Below are 21,413 nucleotides of genomic sequence, written 5' to 3'. Positions count from 1 at the left end.
AACACTGTTCATCTTCACACGACATAATATGCAAGATTTAATTTATCTTCTATCTGGCTGACTAGGTTATCAAAAAATTAATTTATGAACATTTAATCATAACATTTTTAATGTGTATATCTGTAAGCGTGTTTTAGAAATAAAATACATAAATTCAAACTAAATTAATCCTAACATTCTATTGAAACTCTTATTTATTTTTATTTTATTGAGCATACTATAATTAGTGAATAACCTATAAGATAAGGTAAGTTTTCAACAATATAATGTCTAAAAATATTATTCCAAAGTTTTAAATAAGTTTTGAAAATATAATTTAACTAGACAACACATGTTTTTCAAACAATTACTAAATAGGTAAATATCTGTAAAGAAACAAATAATAAAATATAATATGACAAAACAATGTTAGTCAAAAATTTGTAATTTATTTTATCGTCTAAAAGAAACATATATTTAGACTTCCAAATGACCAATTCACATATTTTATACTTCGATTTAAACGACAAGGTTATTATTAATTTACATTAAACATAAGTCGTCATCGTCATCCTAACTATAAGAGAGTATTTTTGAGTATTGTCATATAACATTGATATTTCCGTTTCCCGAGTACATTCATGCATCAAATATAAATCAGAACCCTTATCGACATATTATTTCATGTACCGTACAAAATAAAACTACCGCTGGTATCAACATTTTGAATTGAATTCCCGATAAAAGCTGAATAAGCATGGAAACAAAGGATCAATAAACGCAAAAAACACAAAAATATAAAGTTATATGCATATAATATTATGACAAAAAGAAACAAACTATCAAACTCCATGTGTTGTATTAAAATGTAAAATTGACACAATACCTCAGCAAACATATTAGAAATAAAGTATTGATTTATCGTTTTTTTTTTTTTTTTACAGACCAAATTACAAAAGACTTTTAAATTAATTGAATTGAATAAGTAATACAACTTCTTCAATAAATTAATAATATAATTCTGTACATAACTTCATACTTTATACTTTTCAATTTAAAACATTCCAGTTATTGACTATCTGTTCACCGTAAACAATGTCCCTAACAACAAAAACGGTGTAAATTACCCATATAATGTTAAATAAGTTTTTAGAACTTCCAAGACATAAATTTATCTCAACTCGCCAAAATGTAGACGACCATCGGAACTACTAAACACGATTGACCACCGCCAATCGTCCATAGAAATAAACGTTCTGATAAAAACATAATCACGCGATTCAATTGCGGACGGCCAGCAACAATAGTGGCTCCCCAAAATCAGAAACCGATCACCAATATCATTATCAAACTAAACAATAAATATGTAAGTATGCGGGCACATTTCATCATAACATTCAGTGCATCAGATTGTCAGTATGATATTGCATTGATTTGTTTCATGATTTCCTTCGAACATATTTTACCATTCAAACTGACCATATCTTTTTAGCTCTACTAGTTCGATTTCTTAGGCCAATAGCCAATAGGAACTTCTTGAATGAATAAAACATTAGGAAAACGCATCACAGATCAATTTGGATGAACCTGGCTGAAATTTAACACCTATTAACTATCTGCTAAATTTACGACCAATTCGTTCCACTTGCAACCATCAGGCTGCAAATATTGCGGTACTAATGAATTTCGTACCAATTACTCAAATTATGTTTTACTCTTACCTTAAAATAAAGAAAACACGAATCGCGTCCCATGTATTAGGTATTTCACATGTATTTTTTTTATTAGTTTTTAAGGTTTTTTTTATGAAAATACTCAGTATTATTATGTTAACCTCAAAAATATTTCAAAGTTAATAACAATAAATTAAATACTTTATACTATATTATACGGACTAGATGGATATCCCAACTAAAATTAAAATAAAACAATTAAAAATACATTAAATTGTAAATTATTTGTTAAATGTAAATTTTATTTGGTATCTCTTGGAACTACGCATGAAAATTAACTATAGGTGAAAAGTAACTAGAATTATGCCCTGGGCTCAATTCATTAAAAATAGCATGTTTACTTGGGTCCCCATTCCTCCAACCTAATAATTCGTGTGCGCGCGGACGTTGAAGCATTTAAATTTATCCAATGCATCATAATGGCAGCTAACAAAATTAATTTTCATGTTATTTCTCCAAATTTTCGCTCTCAATTTTACCAAAAGAAATAGTGTATACCAAATTTATATTCTGAAATTGAAGTTATGGTGAAATTAGAGACATCCACAAATCTCACACGTATTTCAATTAGTCAAAAAAGAGAAAATGTTGCAAATATTTATTTTGTTTTAATAAAAATTTTTTTTTATGTTAATTACGAGTTGCTTACATTTGTTAATTGTTAGTCTTAAATTAAGTTGACTTATGATACTAATTATATTAACATATAACGAATAATTATTGATATCCTACATAATTATTTATATATAATAATTTGATTTTGAAGATTATTATTTGTTTAAAAATTGATATGACAATTTTATTCAAACTTTTTTATAAAAAATAAATTAAACTAAATTAATGTTTTAAAATTATTTGAAATTGTTTTAAAAATAATGGGTTGAAGCTATTCTACATTATGTAGTTTTGTTTTTTCTTAAGATGTCATCGGTTGCGAAAATTTTGAAGCTTTTACGTGAGGTGAACATTTGATATTTCATATGAAAGCAATTTATAACGATTTACAACGATGTCTTGTAAAACCTTCTAAATAGATCTTTGTACAATGGTCCAAAATTGTCACCGGATTTATGTGGGTTGAAAACGCTTTATAGACTTCTAAAATATTCTTATTCTACAAAATGTTTACTTTCACATTGTCCAACTATTATAGATATTGATGATAGTAAGAATAATAAAATACAACTTGAGATAACATGACTTGGCACAACATACAGCCAAAAAATTAAGTTGATAAATGTTATTATGATGGAATTGTTAGCATAATATTTATTTATTTTTTTTATTTGATGATGGGGGATTGCTGATCAAAATATAGTATAGTAAATACATAAATATTGACATAAAGTAAAATTATAGTCTAAAATTTTATATAATTTGCCATGAACATATTTCTATGAATATTTTAATATTTAATAATTCTAAATCAACAAGACAATTCGCCGAAGTTTAGTTTCTCCCATACCTTTTATAATCTTCTCACTATTGAAAAACAGTATTCAGCAGATACAATTGACATGGGAAGTATGGCAAATATTTTAAACAGTTGGTGGAGATTAAAATACAAAGTGTTTTATTACATGAAACATAATAACGAATTTTGTGAAAAAAAAAAACTTTAAAATAGAATATTAGGTATACAGTGAAACTTCTCTATAACGGAATCGCATAGGACCAAACATTTTTCCGTTATAGTTTTCCGTCATAGAGAGGTAAGAATTTCATATATTATTTGCACCGGGGCTATTGACATTTTTCGTTACAAGAAGGATTCCATTAATAGAGGGTCCCTTATAGAGAGGTTTTACTGTGTATCGTATATTTTATTGACTTACCTTCACAATTAGAATGATAAATTTGTCCATTATTATTCATAAACTTAGAATAATATGAAGTTAAAAATTGTATTTTATTTATCATAAAGGAATATAATAAGTATATTATCATACATTGTTGTGATAGATATTGCAAAATATGATTTTTTTGATGAATAGATGAATGATAGGCACAGTAATATTATCAACTCTTTCAAATGGGATTCAATTCATCGTAACAATTGCAGTTTATATTTTTTCACAGATATGGGCAGTAAATCCACGAGTAATTCAGATCTTTTCTAAGAAATTGTATTGTTGACTAAAGTTGAGGTTTACCGAACAATGTTTTGATAGTAATATTGTTAATATTATAATTCTAAACGTGTTATTATATACATATAACTGTTTTTGCATTCGCACCTTATTGTTCACGCCTTATTGCTGTCCTCAATATTTCATTGAGAATTTGTTAAGCTAATGAGTTGGACACATTTAAGTATACAAGTATACGACTATAATGTCTAATATGACGACGAGCAGTTTTTTGGTCTTTGAAAAAAAGTGGCTTTAAGAAAACGAAGTTGTTGAAAAGGATTCTCCTGTTAACGATTCAGTAAGTATTGTTCATACTTGATGTTTTATTCCCATACGTGTATAATATTACCATTAAAGTATATAAAAATTGATCACCCCAGCATCTATCTATTGCAAATAACAAACTTTCATTGATAAAGTTGATATGATACTTTTGTTACTTTTTTTATAAATCATGTATCATATTATTATTCGTTATACTTACACAAATGTTGATTGCACATGTAAAATATAAGAATATAGATTATAAACTTTAAATTTATTAACCGTTCACTAGATCATTAATAATATATTATTATCGTATTAAAAATCATTCATACTATTATAATATACATTAAATTATTGCATAATTATATACTTAGCTTATTTTTCTGTGACTTGACTATTGCCTAGTGTTTTTTAGTTTTTTACATGGTTAATTCTATTTTAAATTAAATTTATATGTAATAATTAATAATATAAAATATCGATTATTTAGAGTACTTATATCATGATACTATATATTCTACATTGAATTATTTTAATACTGATATGGTCATATAGGTCATATAGCGCAAACGTAATGTCAACAAACGATCCACCATTGAAGCGTAGAAAATACATAGACAGATTAAAAACAACTACTGTAAGATACCAAGTAAAACGGTTTGTTTTTATAATTTACTACATTATTATAATATAGGTATATTGGACATTCAGTATTCTAATATATTCTAATTTAATATTCTTTTACAGTGAAAAAATGCAAACGCAAAACTGAATATGACATAATCCCAAAAATTGTTAAACATGAACCACCATATAAAAAGGAGAAAATCGATTATCAACTATCTTCTATTTAATTACAACAACAATAATTCAGAATTTACTAGTAATGCGTCTTCTCTGATCAACTGACTTCTATATTTAAAATATAATAATTGATTTATATGAATTTAAGTTAAGCAGTACCAAGGTCTTTATGTGGTGTGTTTATGCTGACTATAAACTTGGCTCACCCGCATATGAATCGTGAATTCACACTTGCAGATGATTCTTTTTATTAGTCATGAACGTTAACATTGACGAAAAATTTAAACCTGTCTACAGAATTCTTATCACTTCATTGAAAATTAAACTGTATATAGATATCACTAACATTAACATTTGGTGAAAATTTCAAGTGAATAGTTTATTACAGTGAATAGTTTTTGAATTACAACCATATAAAAATATCGATTTTTTTAAAAACTGTTGGAAAATTTTTACTTTTGACCTCTATAATGCACGAAGGATATTCACTTTTACATCGTAAACCACCCCCAAAGTTTGAAATTGAAGCATTATTTCGACTAGTTATGCTGTAAACAGACGCACACAAAAAAAAAAACACACATCATTGTAAAATCAATACATTCATCACTTCGTTCAGAATCTAAAACTTAGAAAAATCGAAAATTTTTAATAGCTTAAAAAAAGGTCAAAACATTTAAACATTTTTAATAAAAGCATTATTTCTACTTCAAAACTTGATGACAAACACAAAAAATTAAAAAAATCATAAATTTTTTAATAAATAATTTAATAAAGCATTATTTCGACTAGTTATGCTGTACACAGACACAAAAACAAACGTAAAAAAAAAACACACATCATTGTAAAATCAATACATTCATCACTTCGTTCAAAATCTTAAATATTTTAACTTGCCGTTATGACTAGAAAAAATAAAAGTCTTATAATAAATGAAAAAATGAATAACCACATAGTTAATAATAATTAATTATTATCCACAGATAACCATGTATAAATAAATATAATACCTACTTACGTTGTATCGATTATCAGTACGATATACTTACCCACGAAATATCGATATTCTCAACATTTAACTCTGATATCGAAAAACCAAAAAAAATATTTCAGTGTTTAAATTCCACTTTTTATGTAGTTAAAATTTTGTTTCTTAATTATGACTTTAATGACTTAAACCTTCTCGTATCTTTCCCGCGTAAAGCAGTTTTAATATGTTTCTTATTTTTACGACAGATACAACACGTCATGCGGATTATTTAGGCGGAACATCTTATTAATTATTTCAGTTTTTAACAATTCTTAAGCTTTTATAAACATCCAAAGTAAACGTATAAGACCAATACTTTTATACATAAGCTTATTTTATTATGTAGTCTCATTATATAAAAGAAAAATAGGTACTAAAATAATTGGAATTTTAAGACAAGGAAATATACGGCTAAATTTAAAATGTTTTTCATCGTAATTAGTATTATTGCCACCATCCACCACCGAAAATACAAATTGTATTTAAAGAAGTCATAATTAATGTAATTTGTTTTTGAATATCTATTTCAATTTTTTATTCAAACAGTGACTTCTGCGTGACACTTCATTTATTATATACATTACTTTTTCGTATACTCAGAAATTGCATTTAAAAAATCTGTAAAGATGTGCCAAATTATTGTTCTTATTAAAATATACTGAAAAATATTAAATTGTAAATATATTTATTTATTTTTATTTTTATTTTTTTAAATTAAATAAAATAGTATTTAAAATCTGTAATATTTATAAACAATACAATAAGTAAATTTAATAGCTAAGAAACAATAATCACAACATGAAATGGTGTAAGGAGGGACCACACCAACCAGTGTGTAAACCCTCTAACTTAGATGAGAGAAGTTATTTTTTTTCAATTAATACAAGTTTGAGATTAAGAGATCTCGACAACAGTGTCTTTTAAATCGATGTTAGGGGTTGTTTGGCATGGTTTAACTGGCTAAATTAAAGATTAATGGTTTTATTTGGTGAGCTGTTTTAGTGTGGAAACTTTTATAGTAATTTTTAACTATTGTAGGGACTGTTTCAATTTTAAAATCTTTATTTAGTGAGAGATTAGAAACATACCACGGCGTAGATATTATTTAACGAAGAGAAATAGATTGGAAGGATTGTATAGTCCGTATTTGGGAAGGCTTGGAACATCCCCAAATTTGGATGCCATAGGTCCTGATAGGTTTTAACATTGAATTTTATACTAATAGTTTGTTGTCAATTGAGAGTTTGGACTTGATAATAAGCCGTAATAGATGAAGTCTAGTGCTAAGAACTTTTCTTTTAGGTTTTAGGTGGAACAAGTTAAACGCTTGTCTAAAATTAAACCTAAGTAATTGTATTGAGTTGTAGTTTGGATTTGATTGTTTTGAAAATATATAGCTGGTAGGACAGCTTTTCTTAAAGTGAAAGGGATGTGAAAATACTTGTCTGAATTTATTTTGATTCTCCATTTGGTAGACCATTTTGAAATATTATCAAGATGTATTTAGAAGTTTTGGTATGCTGTTGTCAAGTGGGAATAGGATGAAAGGATGCTGTATCGTCAGCGTAAGTAGCTATCAGTGTATTTTCAGAGTTGAGAATATCAGCAGTGTAGATGTTGTAGAAGTCTGATGATAAATCACTTCCTTGAGGTATTTGAGGTATTCCTGCTTCGATTTAGAATTTGATGAGAAGCAGTCTCCTTGACAGACGAGGAATGAATGGTTTTCTAGGTAAGATTTTAAATTGTTAAAACAACAAGTAAAGTGGAGCCGTGAAGAACATTTTTAACTTGAAGAGTAACCCGGAGTGTCAAACCTGGTCGAACGCTTGTGAAACGTCTAAGAATACTCCTGGGCAGTAGGGTAAAAAAGCCACTACTGGAACCACCGCCACCGCCACCACCACCACAGCCACCGCCACCGCCACCGCCACCGCCACCGCCACCGCCACCGCCACCGCCACCGCCACCACATCCCACCGCCACCACATCCCACCGCACCTTGACATTTGACAAGCCATAGGTGCCGCCGTCGGTACACCGCTCCCCGCCCCGCCACCACATCACACCGCCACCACATCACACCGCCACCACATCCCACCGCCACCACATCCCACCGCTCCCTGCCACGCCATAGGTGCCGCCGTCGGACGTGACCTAACCCACGGTATACATATATAAAACACTCATATTAGGTATACTTGATATAGTCTCCCACTACAGAACCGTTTCCCCACTATAAGTTATTATCCTCACCATACTCGAAACAATTAGTTAATAATTCAGTGTATGAACATTCAGTCTTAGTTTTGTTTTAACAGTGTCAAGTCGCGAGTTTTATAACAGTGTTATTATGGGTGGATCAATCAGTGAAATGAATCGGATGTACAAATATGTTGCGCCTACATCTCCGACTGAACTTATCGATTGCACTAATTTTACAATCGATTTTGAAAACCGTAAATTTTTAAACGTTGGTTTCGATTCAAAAGATGAGTTCAATATCGTCGTGCAAATAATTACACCGTCGCGCTATGTAAATATTTCTCCAGACTTCTTGAGGCGTATTTACTCAGTGATGGGCCATGTTTTATCTTACATTCTGGATACTACTGTACGTTATAAAAAAATTATTTTTTTGGAAGATGAATTTGTATTGCTCACGAGTATGGTATATAAGGGAGAGCATGTTTTGGTCATGGAGTCTAAAAAAATAGACGGATGTAGAACTATATTAAATCGAAGAGATCTTATGACAATTCAAGATTTAGAGAGCACAATTCTTGAAACCATAACAATGAAAATCGCCATCACACGACCTATTATTTTAAATCAAATCGATCAAATAACCGACTACCTTAAAATCGATTTTAATGTTGATAAATCAACGAAACTTGAAGAAGTAGTTTCAATAACAAAAGGAATTCATGCCGAATTAATCACAAGCCATATACCGAAAAACAAACAGAGTTTCATACATCAGATAAAATTACTCGCAACTGAACAGCTGGCAATCAAATGGATGGAAAAGCTGAATAACTCTATAAATGTATGAACATTTATTTAAATATTTCGATAGTTAAAATTTTCGTATCATGATTACTTATTTTTATTACAGAATAAAGCGGAAGCTTTTAACGTTGACATATCGCCACCAAGATACTCAATTTTGTCACCGTCGATTATACATGACGAAAACGATTTATCACAGTTACGGGTAATTTAAAAATTAAAAAAAATATTTTTCTCGAGTTAACCGTTATTTTATTTTTAGGATGCTGACGAGGAAAGGGGGTTTCGAGAATACTTTTCAACACGTTCGAGTTTACCAACGAGGGCACCAATTCGGAAAATCAAACCTATGGTAATACACACATTATTTACTTGATAAACGGATATTGATAAATTTTTATTACAGGCTGTTGACGAGAACGATGGGCCGACTTACTTTAACAGATAATGCAAATAATTTAAAGTAGCTAGTAACTACTATATATAATGGACATTAATTACTTCTTGTATGTTGTCCTTTATGTGCAATAAACGAGATACATTTTCTTCACTCAGCTGAATACACTGGTCATCGAGTATGCATTTAATTGAAAAATAGTTGGATACACGGCATTTGACTACCGACACGACCTTGTTTTCGTCTGAACGAAGATACTTTGACTCCATGAACGTTTTCTTCTCGAGAACAGGTATAAGCGATTCAAAAAATTCGGTACTCATTTTCACGCGTTGAGAATTTACGTTAATATGAACAACACAATTCATTAAAGAGGCTGGATCGATCCCTATATTTAAAAACACGTTGTCATCCAAGAAAAAGGTTGAACAGTCAATAAGTTGATTAGACATTATGAAACACTGGAGGTTATAAGCACCAATTCTGAGAGACAAGGCTACACTGAGATTTATAATAAGTACCTATTACGTTTCATGAAAAATTAAAACACTATTAAGCATTTTTTTTTTTTTTTTTTTTTTTTCTGGTAATACGAGAATGCTGACATATTTTTTTTTTTCTCTCTCTTCGTTATATACGGGTATTGTACAGTATCACTGATTTAGTACTGTTTTCACAGTGATATCGCTCTGGTGTGTTTATTGAAATAATAATTCAAAATGTTTAAATGTGATCAATGTGTTTCTGTTTTCTCGCGGAAAGATGCTTTGTTCAGGCATATAAAGTACCATAGTAGTACTAAACAATTTACGTGTACTATTTGTCTAAATAATTTTACTAGAAACGATTCTCTCCAACGACACATGAAAAGTATTCACGGTGAGTAAATTTTATACAATATTAGGATTCTATCGGTGAAAATATTATTTTTATCACTATGCTTATATTATTTTCAACCGCTCGCGAGCGTGTGTGTGTGTGCGCGCGCTCGCGCGCTATATTCCAACCATATAACACTGATTTTTATTTTTCACTTAATAAATTAATACTCGTATAATAAAATATGCTATCCGAGCGTTAAAAGGGGTTTAGTATATACAACCCTACGTACATGATAGTAGTATTTAATTCGCGTTTGAAATAACAGTATTGTTCCATTTTAGGTATTTTAAACAGTAATGCACAGACTATTACAACTACAGCTACAAGTAATGCACAGCCAATTACAACTTCAGCTACAACTACAAGTATGATTTATATACATATTTATAGTTAAATAATTTACATAATTTATATTTTACAGATGATACAACCTTTGAAGATGATGACGATTTTTGTATTGCAGTGTTAGATGAGACCGAAAAAAATGGATTGAGTGAAAGTATGTATATTATATCAAATGTTTTGATCTTATACTAAATTAAAATTTTTAACATAGATGATAACAACGGGTTTGATGACGGCAACGATGATGTATGTCTTGAAGCGTTGGACAGGGCCGAAAAAAGTGGCTTATTTGAAAGTACGATACATATTATAATTTTATGACAATATTTATTTGTTTGTTTTTTCAGATCGGTCTAGAATGATTGAAATATCTGATAATATTTACGTCGAGGATATACCACCTGGCTCCTCGAACCAATGTATGTATGTATAATATTATCTTTAGTTATATGACCCGTTTATTCAATTAATTATTTTAGGTACACCCAGGCGAAATCATAAGCGTCCAGTGCCTGAACAATCCAGATACGATGGTATTTATAGTTATAACTTTTTAGTTTTAATATTATACTTATATATTTTTTTTTTTTTTTTTATGTAGTTAATAATTCCGAAACATCGACCTACAATATAAGAACAAAACGTCGTAGATTATTAGAAGTTTTACAAGGCGGTTTTAATTTAATCAATTCTTCTTTAAACGATATATGCAGAGAATATTATACAAAAAATTTCGACACCCAATTATTAAATTATAAAACATTTTTAAATAACACTAAACCACATTTAATCCAGTTAATTAACAGTTTTGACGGCGAAATAAAATACAACCTGAAATTGGAAGCGACATACCACAATCCTAAAATTCCCGAATCTGATGAAAACAGGGCTTTCAAAACTGCGGCAAAAGAATTTTTTCTGGCTAATGATATTCACAAACAAATAGAACAAGATTATAATAAATTACTGGAGGAACAGGAAGTGTATAAGTCAAAAGGCAGTGGACTTACACTTAAATCTATTGATGGGCTGCTAGTAGGTGTCTATAAATATATTCCGTTAAGAGGGTCGTCATACATACAACTTCCGAATGACATAAAATTAAAAAAGTGTGTGATTAATTGTCAAAACAGCGATGACATGTGTTTCAAATATTCAATTCTATCTAGACATGTCAATCAACACATTGCTCATAGAGTAGGAAAACATTACGACGATCTCGAAAACCTCTACGATTTTTCTCATTTAATTTATCCGGTAAACTATAAAGACATAAAGAAACAATTTGAAAAATTCAATCCGACAGTTTCAGTTAATGTTTACGGATTAAAAAACGGATCCCGAACAATACAGAACAAACATGCATCAAATAAACCTGATATGACTATCGTATATCCCCTTAAAACATCTACGGAAAAAGATAACCACTACGATTTGCTATTAATATCTAATAACACGAAACATCACTTCTGTTTGATAACCAATTTTTCGAGACTTATTAATAATCAAATGACGTCAAACAAACATTATTCGGAGTATTGCAAAAGATGTTTATCTAAATTTAACAACACACCAGCAAAAACCGCTATTGAGGGCCTGCGTTACCACAAGCAATTCTGCGGGGATCATGAATCAATTTCGCCGATTATGCCAACACCTAACACAAAAGTCAAGTTTGATAAAGTGGAACATACTCAGTTCCACCCGTTCATAATATTCGCTGATTTTGAAAGTATACTAGAAAAAAATAATGCTAATGCAGGTCCTAACACTAAGCTTATTCAAAACCATAATTGTATGAGTTATTGTATACATGTAGTATCAAATAACGTTCCTGAAGCGCTGTTGAAAAAATTTAAAATACCTAGGAAACCTATTGTTTATAGAGGAAATGAAAATACGAGTTACGATTCGATAGCTCTGCGATTCGTGAAAGATGTAACCGAAATTGCAAATCGAATTGATATGCTTTTATGTACAAATATAAGTATTAAGATGACAGCGGAAGACATTTTAAAACACTCTAAAGCAACAAAATGTCAGGTGTGCGATAAATCGTTTGTTTTAAACGATGTCACTAAAGTTGAAGATCATTGTCACTTAACTGGGAAGTTTAGGTGTACATTGTGCAGTTCGTGCAACCTTAAACTGAAGCGTCCGGACTTTGTGGCATGCGTGTTTCATAATTTATCAAATTACGATGCACATTTTATCGTTCGACAACTTTGGTTTGACAATAAAAAAATTTCAGTCATCCCCAACAGCGAGGAGAAGTATATTTCATTCACAAAACATATTAATAACCGGTTTAGTATTAGATTTATAGATTCGTTGAGGTTTATGAGCTCGAGTTTGTCCAGCTTGGCAAATGATTTAGTTGCGGCAGGTCAAGACAAATTTAATGAAACGTCGAAAGTATTCACAAAAGATGAATTACCATTAACAACGCGAAAAGGTTGTTTTCCTTATGAATATTTGAGCGATTGGGGCAAACTAAACGAAACATCTCTTCCGGCCAAACATACATTTTATTCCTCGCTTCAGGATGAGCACATTCCAGACGAAGATTATGAACATGCACTTAAAGTATGGGATAAATTTAAGTGTAAAAATCTGGGTGAATACAGTGACTTGTATTTAAAAATTGACACCCTCATACTGGCAGATGTGTTTCAAAATTTTAGAAATTTATGTTTTAAAATTTACGGCCTCGACCCGGCTTATTATTACACTGCCCCTGGGTTTTCTTTTGCATGTATGTTAAAACATACTAAAGTCGAGATTGAGTTAATATCTGATTATACGATGTTGCTCGCGGTGGAGAAAGGAATCAGGGGTGGAATGACGCAGGCTAGCAAACGATATTCAAAGGCTAATCATCCTGACGCAACCAGTTACGATTCCAATAAAGAACATAATTACATTATATACATTGATGCATGCAATTTGTACGGGTGGTCTATGAAGAAAAAATTACCTTTAAATAATTTTAAATGGTATGAAGGCGACGTTAATTCGGCGTTATCATTGTTAGAACAACTGGATGAAAATTCAAATATGGGTTTGATCTACGATGTTGATGTGTCATATCCCGATACTTTGCACGATGAGCACAATGATTTACCTTATTTACCGGAAAGAACAAAACCTGATGGCAGCAATGTTACAAAATTATTTGCGACGTTCCACGTCAAGAAACATTATGTTGTTCATTATATGGCACTCAAACAGTCAATTTCGGCGGGACTAGTAGTGGATAAGGTACACAGAGTCGTACAATTTAATCAAACTGCTTGGCTTGCACCGTATATAGATAAGAACACAGAAATGAGAAAAAATGCAAAAAATAAATTCGAGGAAAATTTTTTTAAGCATATGAATAATGCCGTAAGTTAAGATAGAACTAATTATTATTATTATTATTAATATGTAATGATTTATTTATTTATTTTTACAGATATTTGGAAAAACGATGGAATCTAAACGCAATCGCAAAAAAATTGAACTCGTCACTGACGCCTTGAGGATGCAAAAACTTGTTAACAAACCTACGTTTAAGGACGTCACAATATATAGTGAAAATTTGTGTGCAGTACACCTGAAGAACATGGAAATAACATTTGACAAACCTATTGCATGCGGGATGGCTATATTAGATATTTCAAAAACTCTAATGTACGACTTCCATTATAATGTCATGAAAAAACATTACAAGAATAATATTTCTTTAATGTACATGGACACAGGTATTTTTATTCTTTGTATATAAATACTAAATATTCAATTACATTATTAATTTTTTCAGACTCATTCGTATATGATGTTGTAACAAACGATTATTACAATGACCTCGCATCCAATCCCGATATATTACATCGCATGGACACGTCGAATTTACCAAAACATCACCCATGCTATCGAGAAGAAAGAAAAAAGGTTCCCGGGATGTTCACCGATGAAGTTGAAGGGGAATTCATTGATGAGTTTGTAGCTCTTAGAGCTAAATCGTATGCCTTTTCAGTGTCTGGTTTAGAGACAATCAAAGCCAAGGGTGTCAAAAAACATGTAATTAAAAATAACTTGACGTTAGAAGACCATAAGAAATGCCTGTTTAATGAAATCGGTCAAGATCCATTCAGAGAAATGTATTCTATACGATCATATAAACATAGAATCCATACTATCTTATCTAAAAAGCTAGCACTGAATTCTTATGACGACAAACGGTATGTGCTCGAAGATGGAATTAACACATTAGCTCATGGTCATTACAGAATCGAGTGACTTGAGCTATATAATATATATCATTAAATAATAATTTAATTATATGTTTTACTCAATATGATGGAGAGCCTACAACAAATAAAAACACGGAGTCTTCATTATATATTTTTTTTCTTTATTTATAAACTTGCAATTTTAATCAATTGAAAATATGTATATAATATATATATATATATAGTGTAATTTTACAATGTAGAAAAAAAAAATTATAATCTTAAAAATTATTAACATACCATTTTTTTAATGCAAATACTTTATACAATGTACATTGTTTTGGATTGAAATCCTTATGAAAAATACAGCATGGTAGTGTTTCTCCGTTCAATTGACAAATCCGTGGACATTCCAAATTTTCAAAGTTGAATACTGTGGCATGTGGCATAAACTCGTTGATAATCTGTTGTTTTTGAGAGCCCTTAACGTAAATTCTATCGAATTTTAACGATTGAAATATTTTCTGTATTTCTCCATACTCTACATCACCATATTCCAACGTTAAACCGTGATATAAACGCTTCAGCCAACTGTTTACGCTTCGACTTTTTGCATCTTGTTTTAAAGATGTATGTTTAAATATCCAGTGTTGGTTGGACCATGTTTCAGTATCTACTATAGACATTTCTTTGATAAAGTACTTGTTGTTGACTCCGAGAATGCACTGAACGTCCAAGATAGCCGACGACATGGTGTGACATAAAATGGAATTTTTTAAATAATAATAATTCGTTGTACCGAACGGATTGACTTCTGAACAACCACTGAAACTATTTTTTAACATCGTCCTTATGTATCCATGAATTATGGGAATTGGCAAATCCCACCCACTTGACATATATCTGGTCCCCCTTCTTTCGTACAATTTTTTCAATTAAATAATCATTTGGATAATTGGTTTTAGATAATTCTTCGGTGTAAAAACAGCCGGCTATTGGGCCATCATTATAATCGTGTAACTGATAAGTTGGTGGTATTGTTTTATTTATTTTTACTATTGTAAATATTTCTGTTGACCAATTGGGTAAATACCCTTTTGTGAAAACTCCTTTGTGAATGCTTATTCGAACTTTATCGCCGACATGAAATTTTACTTTTCTATTAGTGATTGTACGTTGTTTCAAAGTAACTAGTGAAGGATTTTCGTCTGCCTGCAATGGTGTCATCCCAATCGTTCTGTGTTTCGCATTGTTGTAATTATTGATTAGGTCAGGTAAAATTGATATCCATTCTTGTGAACCCAGAGCAGTAAATTCTCTATACATGTTTGTTTTTAAAGTTCGATTAAACCTTTCCACAAAACAGGCTTTTGTCGTGGAATATGTGCTATACTTTTTTATATTATGCTTAGTCATTAACATGTCAAACTTTGAATTATAAAATTCTTTGCCATTATCTACCTGCAACAGTTTGGGCGACCTATCTACAAGTATTGTAGACATGGCTTTGGTCACTTCACACCCTGTTTTTGTTTTCAATGGTACGGCCCAGGCGAATTTCGTAAAACAATCAATCACACAGAGAATATAATTATATCCTTTGTTTTTCTTTGAAAGTGGAATCATCTCGACCAAGTCAGCCTGCCACAAATCGTTTTTTCCATACACATTTACTCTTCGCCTCGTATAATTTTTCCTAGCCGGTCTGTGAAGTTCGATAGCTATGTTGCGTTTATACATTTGGTATTTTCCTTGTTATACCAGATTCGTACAGTTCTTCAAAAATAGATAATATTTCGTTTGAAACCCCAGTGTTTCCAGCAGATTGAGAGGCTAAAAGAAGTCGCAACCTATCAACCAGCTCATTTGGGTCATTCCAATATACTAAATCATGTGTTTGTAATTTCACTCCCATTCCCGATGGAAATAGCTTGCGAATAATTTGTGTATATTTTGTACCACCTTTCTTAATTTTTGCACCGTCCTGTGTCAAATGTGCTGAAGTTTGTATTAGTATTTCTTTATATGTATTTAAATCATTATCAGTATATTGCATTGGATATCTGAAACATAATAACTCAACAAGTCCAGGCGTTAGCTGATAAGACGTATCTTTGATAATTATTGCGTTGTTTTTGAATTTTACTTCTTCTTGACCTAACTTGCTTTTTCCATTAGAATATTTTTTTGGACCATATATTTTATCTTTTTCCTCTTCTTCTAATGTACGAAAAATTTCAGACTGGCTATCGGATGCTATATATGGGGTACCTTCAGCTATAATTTCATTATTACCGGCTTCGGAATTTTGTAATTTGTTCAACGGTTCGATTATTGGTTTAAATGTTTGCGTTACATAAGATTGAATATCAGCTTCACCTCTTTTCAATGCTTCAAATTTACGTTTAATGTTTTTCTTGGCAATAACTAATTCGTTCAACACTGCACTTCTGTCTTCCATGGTTGAGAATGAACTACATTGTTTTATACAACGACAAATGTGTCGAAACCGTGTCGATACCGTCCGTTGTCACGTTCACAGTCTTTACTTATCACGACGAAATTAAATCTCCCCCTACTCCAACACAAAGTACAAAACTCTTTAAATTCAGAATAGTTCATATCACCCGAACAGTGTTCCATATAAACGTGTTTTAAATTAGTCTCGTCTTGCTTGAATAATATAATCATGTTGCTATTATCTCGAATAAGTTGTTTGGGTATGCGAGCGAATGATTGTGCTAGATAGAACACGTCGATATTGTTGTGTCTACAACGCGTGTAGTAAGAACGTACGATATTTTGATTTTCACATAAAATATCGTCAAATATAAAAACAGAATCTGGTAATGCTTTTTCTGGTGGGATAACCTCGTCGTTTTCGTGAAAAGTGAATAACTGAACGCCCTCTACATCTTTTAAAATTTCACAAAGCATTTTATATTTAGGTTGATCGAGTGTTTTCGAATATATATAAACGTTGTGAAAACGTATACCATTGATGTTAGTCAATAAAGCATAAATCAAATTTGTCTTGCCGCATCCGGAAGGCCCGACAACTAAAGCACGACAAGTATTCGGTAAAAGCTTCCCATGCCTCGATTGGAGACTCGTAGGCGGGTCGACATTTTCCACTGTGAGTTTTATTTCTTGATCTACAAACTTCATTATAAATACTTGGGTAATCTCTGTAATCTAATCATTACACGATGTCACCCGTTCGAAGAAACAACAAGAATAAAGGCGGAGGTATCGTGAACACTCTTATAAACAAATTACCATTTGAACTTCATTTACCGGGTAATTATAAACCATACAACACACATAACATTCAATATAATCGACTCATAATTTTAGGTTATCAGTACTGCGGCCCAGGTACAAAATTGAAAAAACGATTAGATCGCGGCGATAAAGGTATCAACCCCCTAGACTCGTTGTGTAAAGAACACGATATCGCTTATGATCACAGCAACTCTTTGACTGATCGTCAAAAAGCAGATTATATATTAGAAAACCAGGCTTGGAATAGATTCAAGTCAAAAGACTCTAATTTAAAAGAAAAGGCAGCAGCGTGGTTGGTCACTACTGGCATGAAGGCAAAACGAAAAATGGGTGCTGGATGTGGATTCAACGCAGCAGTCAAGGCAGCTAAAAATGTATTAAAAAAAAATATGAAAGAAAAAAACATGATGAAATTAACAAAAAAATGTTTTGTGGCAGCTAAAAAAATATTTCTTAAAAACAGCAAGAAAGCTCGGGTACCTCGTGTTATACCTTTACCGAAAACTGGAGGAATGTTACCACTGATACCAATTTTTGCCGGTTTATCCGCACTCGGAGCGCTGACGGGGGGTATTGCTAACGTCGTAAAGACCGTTAGCGAATTCAATAGAAATGAACCTACACATTTGGGCAGAGGTTTATACCTCGCCCCTAATAAAGGTGGCTCGTATAAGATCGAGAAAGGTAAAGGACTATATCTCTCTTCACAAGGAGGTAGTTCGTATAAAAGAAAGGGAGTCCATAAATCTGTGAAGAAAACCGTAAAAAGGAAAAAAAACTAATTACTACGTTACCCAAAAGAGCTTTGTACGATTATGAAATTATAAAACACGCGCACATAATGAAAATACCTCATTTCATCGGAGTGTTTTCCAGAGATAGGTTACCTAAACGTCCTAAGCATAAAGAATCGGCTGTTATCAATTTGGACGTTGAAAAAAGTACCGGAACTCATTGGGTAGCGTATAAGAAAATCGGAAAACAAGTAGAATATTACGACAGTTTTGGAAATCTACCACCACCACTGGAACTACAATCGTACCTCAGCGGATGTAAAATACAATATAATTACACTAGGCATCAACGTTATAACACATATAATTGTGGTCATTTGTGTTTGAAATTTTTATCATGTACACGATAACATTAAACGGTAATTCCAGCGAAATGTCTTGTGATATTTTCCCGCCGTTAGAAGTACAAAATACCTCTCAGCTGTGCCTTTTAAGCCTGCAAACACATAATTCTATACCAAACGTAGAACCGGATTGCAATACAATAGGTTTTCACGATTCACTCGGAAAATGTGTGACTGTGACTATACCTACGGGATCGTACGAAATAATTAACTTGGAGTCGATGATTCAAAAACTATTACCGAATCATGTTACTTTGTTTCAACTCAAAGCCGATGGTAGCACATTGAAATGCTCGATGACTTGTAGTCATGATGTTGATTTCACTATTGAACATAATATATCGAAAATATTAGGGTTTGAGAATAAAGTTTATTCCGCCAAGACACTACACGAATCTGAACGGATAGTCAACATAATGAAAGTTAACTGTATAAAAATAGATTGCAATCTAATTTCTGGTTCATTCAGTAATGGTATACCGAGCCAGACTATACACGAGTTTTTCCCTTCTTCGCCGCCTGGACATAAAATCATAGAAGTCCCAAAACATCTAGTTTTCTACCGGCTTAATTCTTCGTCTATAAGTAAAGTGAATATAGTACTAAGAGATCAAGATAATAATTTGATCAATTTAAGAGGGGAGCCAATCACAGTTCGTATACAAATTAAACATTAAAATGGCTATTAAGTTCAACAGCTATATAAAAAGAAATGCTATCAAGAGTCGCTACAGTTCTACTAACAAGATTAATACGTCGAGACGTACGCCGATTGTAAAGAAACTAACAAAGAACAATCTATCATTTCTACGGTCTTTAAAAGTTCTATAATCATGGATGACATGTATTTGGACGTGGCCGGCGGATATGAAGATGAATGCAAAATAACTCAAATGCAGTACCACTCTTTCCTCCCCTATTCTTCAACAGCTTTATCCAATAACGACGAAATTAGAATATCCATTCAAAATATGGACGCTTACACTCTCCCCTGCGAGAGCTATCTCTATATTGAAGGTAAATTAAATATACCAGCAGATATTGCATCATATTCGAACGAAATTAATGCGAACGAAATTAATTTTACAAATAATGGTTTGGCGTTTTTGTTTTCTGAAATCCGGTATGAAATTAACGGTGTTGAAATACAAAAATTAAAATCTCCTGGAATATCATCGAGTCTTAAAGGGTTTTGCTCACACACACCGAATGAATTGAACAATCTAAAAAATGCTGCTTGGGACGTAGAAATGAATGTCAGTGAAAATAAAAATTTCACGTTAAATAACAAATTTGCTGGTTGTATCCCGCTCAAACACTTGTTAGGATTTTGTGAAGATTATAAAAAAATACTACTCAACTGCAACCAACAAATCATTTTAAACAGATCGTCTACGGACTCTGATGCGTTGTACGTTTCCGAGACCACTGCGAATGACAATAAAGAAAAACTCAAAAAAGTAGTGATTGAGCTGAGTAAAATTATTTGGAAGATGCCGGTTATCAGGGTGAGTGACAAAGAAAAAATAAAACTATTAAAAGTATTAGACTCTCGTAAACAACTCTCGTGTGCGTTCAGAAATTGGGACTTGTGCGAATATCCGGTTCTCCCTCAGAACACTTCTCATTCGTGGACGGTTAAATCGAGCAGTTTGCTCGAGAAACCCAGATTTGCATTAATTGGCTTTCAAACAGATCGAAAAAATAATTTATTTAATCCGTCTGGACGATTCGATCACTGTTACCTGAAAAACCTTAAAATACATCTAAATTCTGAAGTGTATCCATACGAAGATTTCCGTTCAGATTTCACAAACAACGTTACGGCCATTTTATATAAAGCATATACAGATTTCCAAAAATCATACTACGATAGAGAATATAGTGAGCCTCTACTGTCAAAAACCATTTTTGAACAATACGTACCAATCATAGTCGTAGATTTATCACGACAAAACGACAACGTAAAATCGTCGACTGTTGATTTACGCATCGAGTTCGAAACAGGCAAAGCCATTCCAGCGAAGACTGCAGCTTATTGTCTCATTTTACACGATCAAATTATAACTTATAACCCTTTTAATGGTGATGTAAGGAAATTGTAAATAGTTTGTAAATAAAAATACTTTTTTTTAAACATCAAGTTGTTTTTTATTATCATCGACCAAAGCCACAATAAAAATGTGAGTTTA

At 31.6% G+C, this 21,413-nt stretch overlaps 4 protein-coding genes across 4 annotated transcripts; all 4 read left to right on the top strand.

The window, feature by feature from the left end:
- Positions 1 to 8,125: 8,125 nt before the first annotated feature.
- LOC149057218 (uncharacterized) lies at positions 8,126 to 9,448 on the top strand. The gene is made up of 4 exons (XM_089223628.1): positions 8,126 to 8,994; positions 9,064 to 9,162; positions 9,220 to 9,309; positions 9,364 to 9,448. Exons 1-4 carry the CDS (start codon positions 8,299 to 8,301, stop codon positions 9,403 to 9,405), a joined length of 927 nt encoding a protein of 308 aa, XP_089079754.1. The 5' UTR covers positions 8,126 to 8,298; the 3' UTR covers positions 9,406 to 9,448.
- A 488-nt stretch (positions 9,449 to 9,936) lies between these two features.
- Positions 9,937 to 14,865, top strand: LOC149057217 (uncharacterized). The gene is made up of 9 exons (XM_089224594.1): positions 9,937 to 10,233; positions 10,518 to 10,601; positions 10,658 to 10,735; positions 10,793 to 10,876; positions 10,929 to 11,000; positions 11,061 to 11,114; positions 11,183 to 13,968; positions 14,039 to 14,327; positions 14,387 to 14,865. Exons 1-9 carry the CDS (start codon positions 10,074 to 10,076, stop codon positions 14,863 to 14,865), a joined length of 4,086 nt encoding a protein of 1,361 aa, XP_089080720.1. The 5' UTR covers positions 9,937 to 10,073.
- A 1,654-nt stretch (positions 14,866 to 16,519) lies between these two features.
- On the top strand, positions 16,520 to 18,865 carry LOC149057216 (uncharacterized). The gene is made up of 2 exons (XM_089224275.1): positions 16,520 to 18,098; positions 18,156 to 18,865. Exons 1-2 carry the CDS (start codon positions 18,008 to 18,010, stop codon positions 18,863 to 18,865), a joined length of 801 nt encoding a protein of 266 aa, XP_089080401.1. The 5' UTR covers positions 16,520 to 18,007.
- Positions 18,866 to 20,054: 1,189 nt separating this feature from the next.
- On the top strand, positions 20,055 to 21,326 carry LOC149057215 (uncharacterized). Its single transcript, XM_089223344.1, has one exon. It carries the CDS (start codon positions 20,055 to 20,057, stop codon positions 21,324 to 21,326), a length of 1,272 nt encoding a protein of 423 aa, XP_089079470.1.
- The last annotated feature ends 87 nt before the right edge of the window (positions 21,327 to 21,413 follow it).

Source organism: Diuraphis noxia, unplaced genomic scaffold (genome assembly GCF_037042655.1).
Source record: "Diuraphis noxia isolate RWA-SAM2 unplaced genomic scaffold, SU_Dnox_SAM2 contig0003, whole genome shotgun sequence".
NCBI lineage: Eukaryota > Metazoa > Arthropoda > Insecta > Hemiptera > Aphididae > Diuraphis > Diuraphis noxia.
This window is presented reverse-complemented; position numbering and strand designations above follow the sequence as displayed.

Excerpts from the sequence above, each read along its gene's own strand:
- LOC149057215 (XM_089223344.1), top strand. The coding sequence starts at position 20,055 with ATGGATGACATGTATTTGGACGTGGCCGGCGGATATGAAGATGAATGC.
- LOC149057217 (XM_089224594.1), top strand. The coding sequence starts at position 10,074 with ATGTTTAAATGTGATCAATGTGTTTCTGTTTTCTCGCGGAAAGATGCT. Across the intron at positions 10,234-10,517 it reads ACACATGAAAAGTATTCACG|GTATTTTAAACAGTAATGCA; the intron begins GTGAGTAAATTT and ends GTTCCATTTTAG. Across the intron at positions 11,115-11,182 it reads TGAACAATCCAGATACGATG|TTAATAATTCCGAAACATCG; the intron begins GTATTTATAGTT and ends TTTTTTATGTAG.
- LOC149057216 (XM_089224275.1), top strand. The coding sequence starts at position 18,008 with ATGTCACCCGTTCGAAGAAACAACAAGAATAAAGGCGGAGGTATCGTG. Across the intron at positions 18,099-18,155 it reads ATTTGAACTTCATTTACCGG|GTTATCAGTACTGCGGCCCA; the intron begins GTAATTATAAAC and ends TCATAATTTTAG.
- LOC149057218 (XM_089223628.1), top strand. The coding sequence starts at position 8,299 with ATGGGTGGATCAATCAGTGAAATGAATCGGATGTACAAATATGTTGCG. Across the intron at positions 9,163-9,219 it reads ACGATTTATCACAGTTACGG|GATGCTGACGAGGAAAGGGG; the intron begins GTAATTTAAAAA and ends TTTTATTTTTAG. Across the intron at positions 9,310-9,363 it reads TTCGGAAAATCAAACCTATG|GCTGTTGACGAGAACGATGG; the intron begins GTAATACACACA and ends TTTTTATTACAG.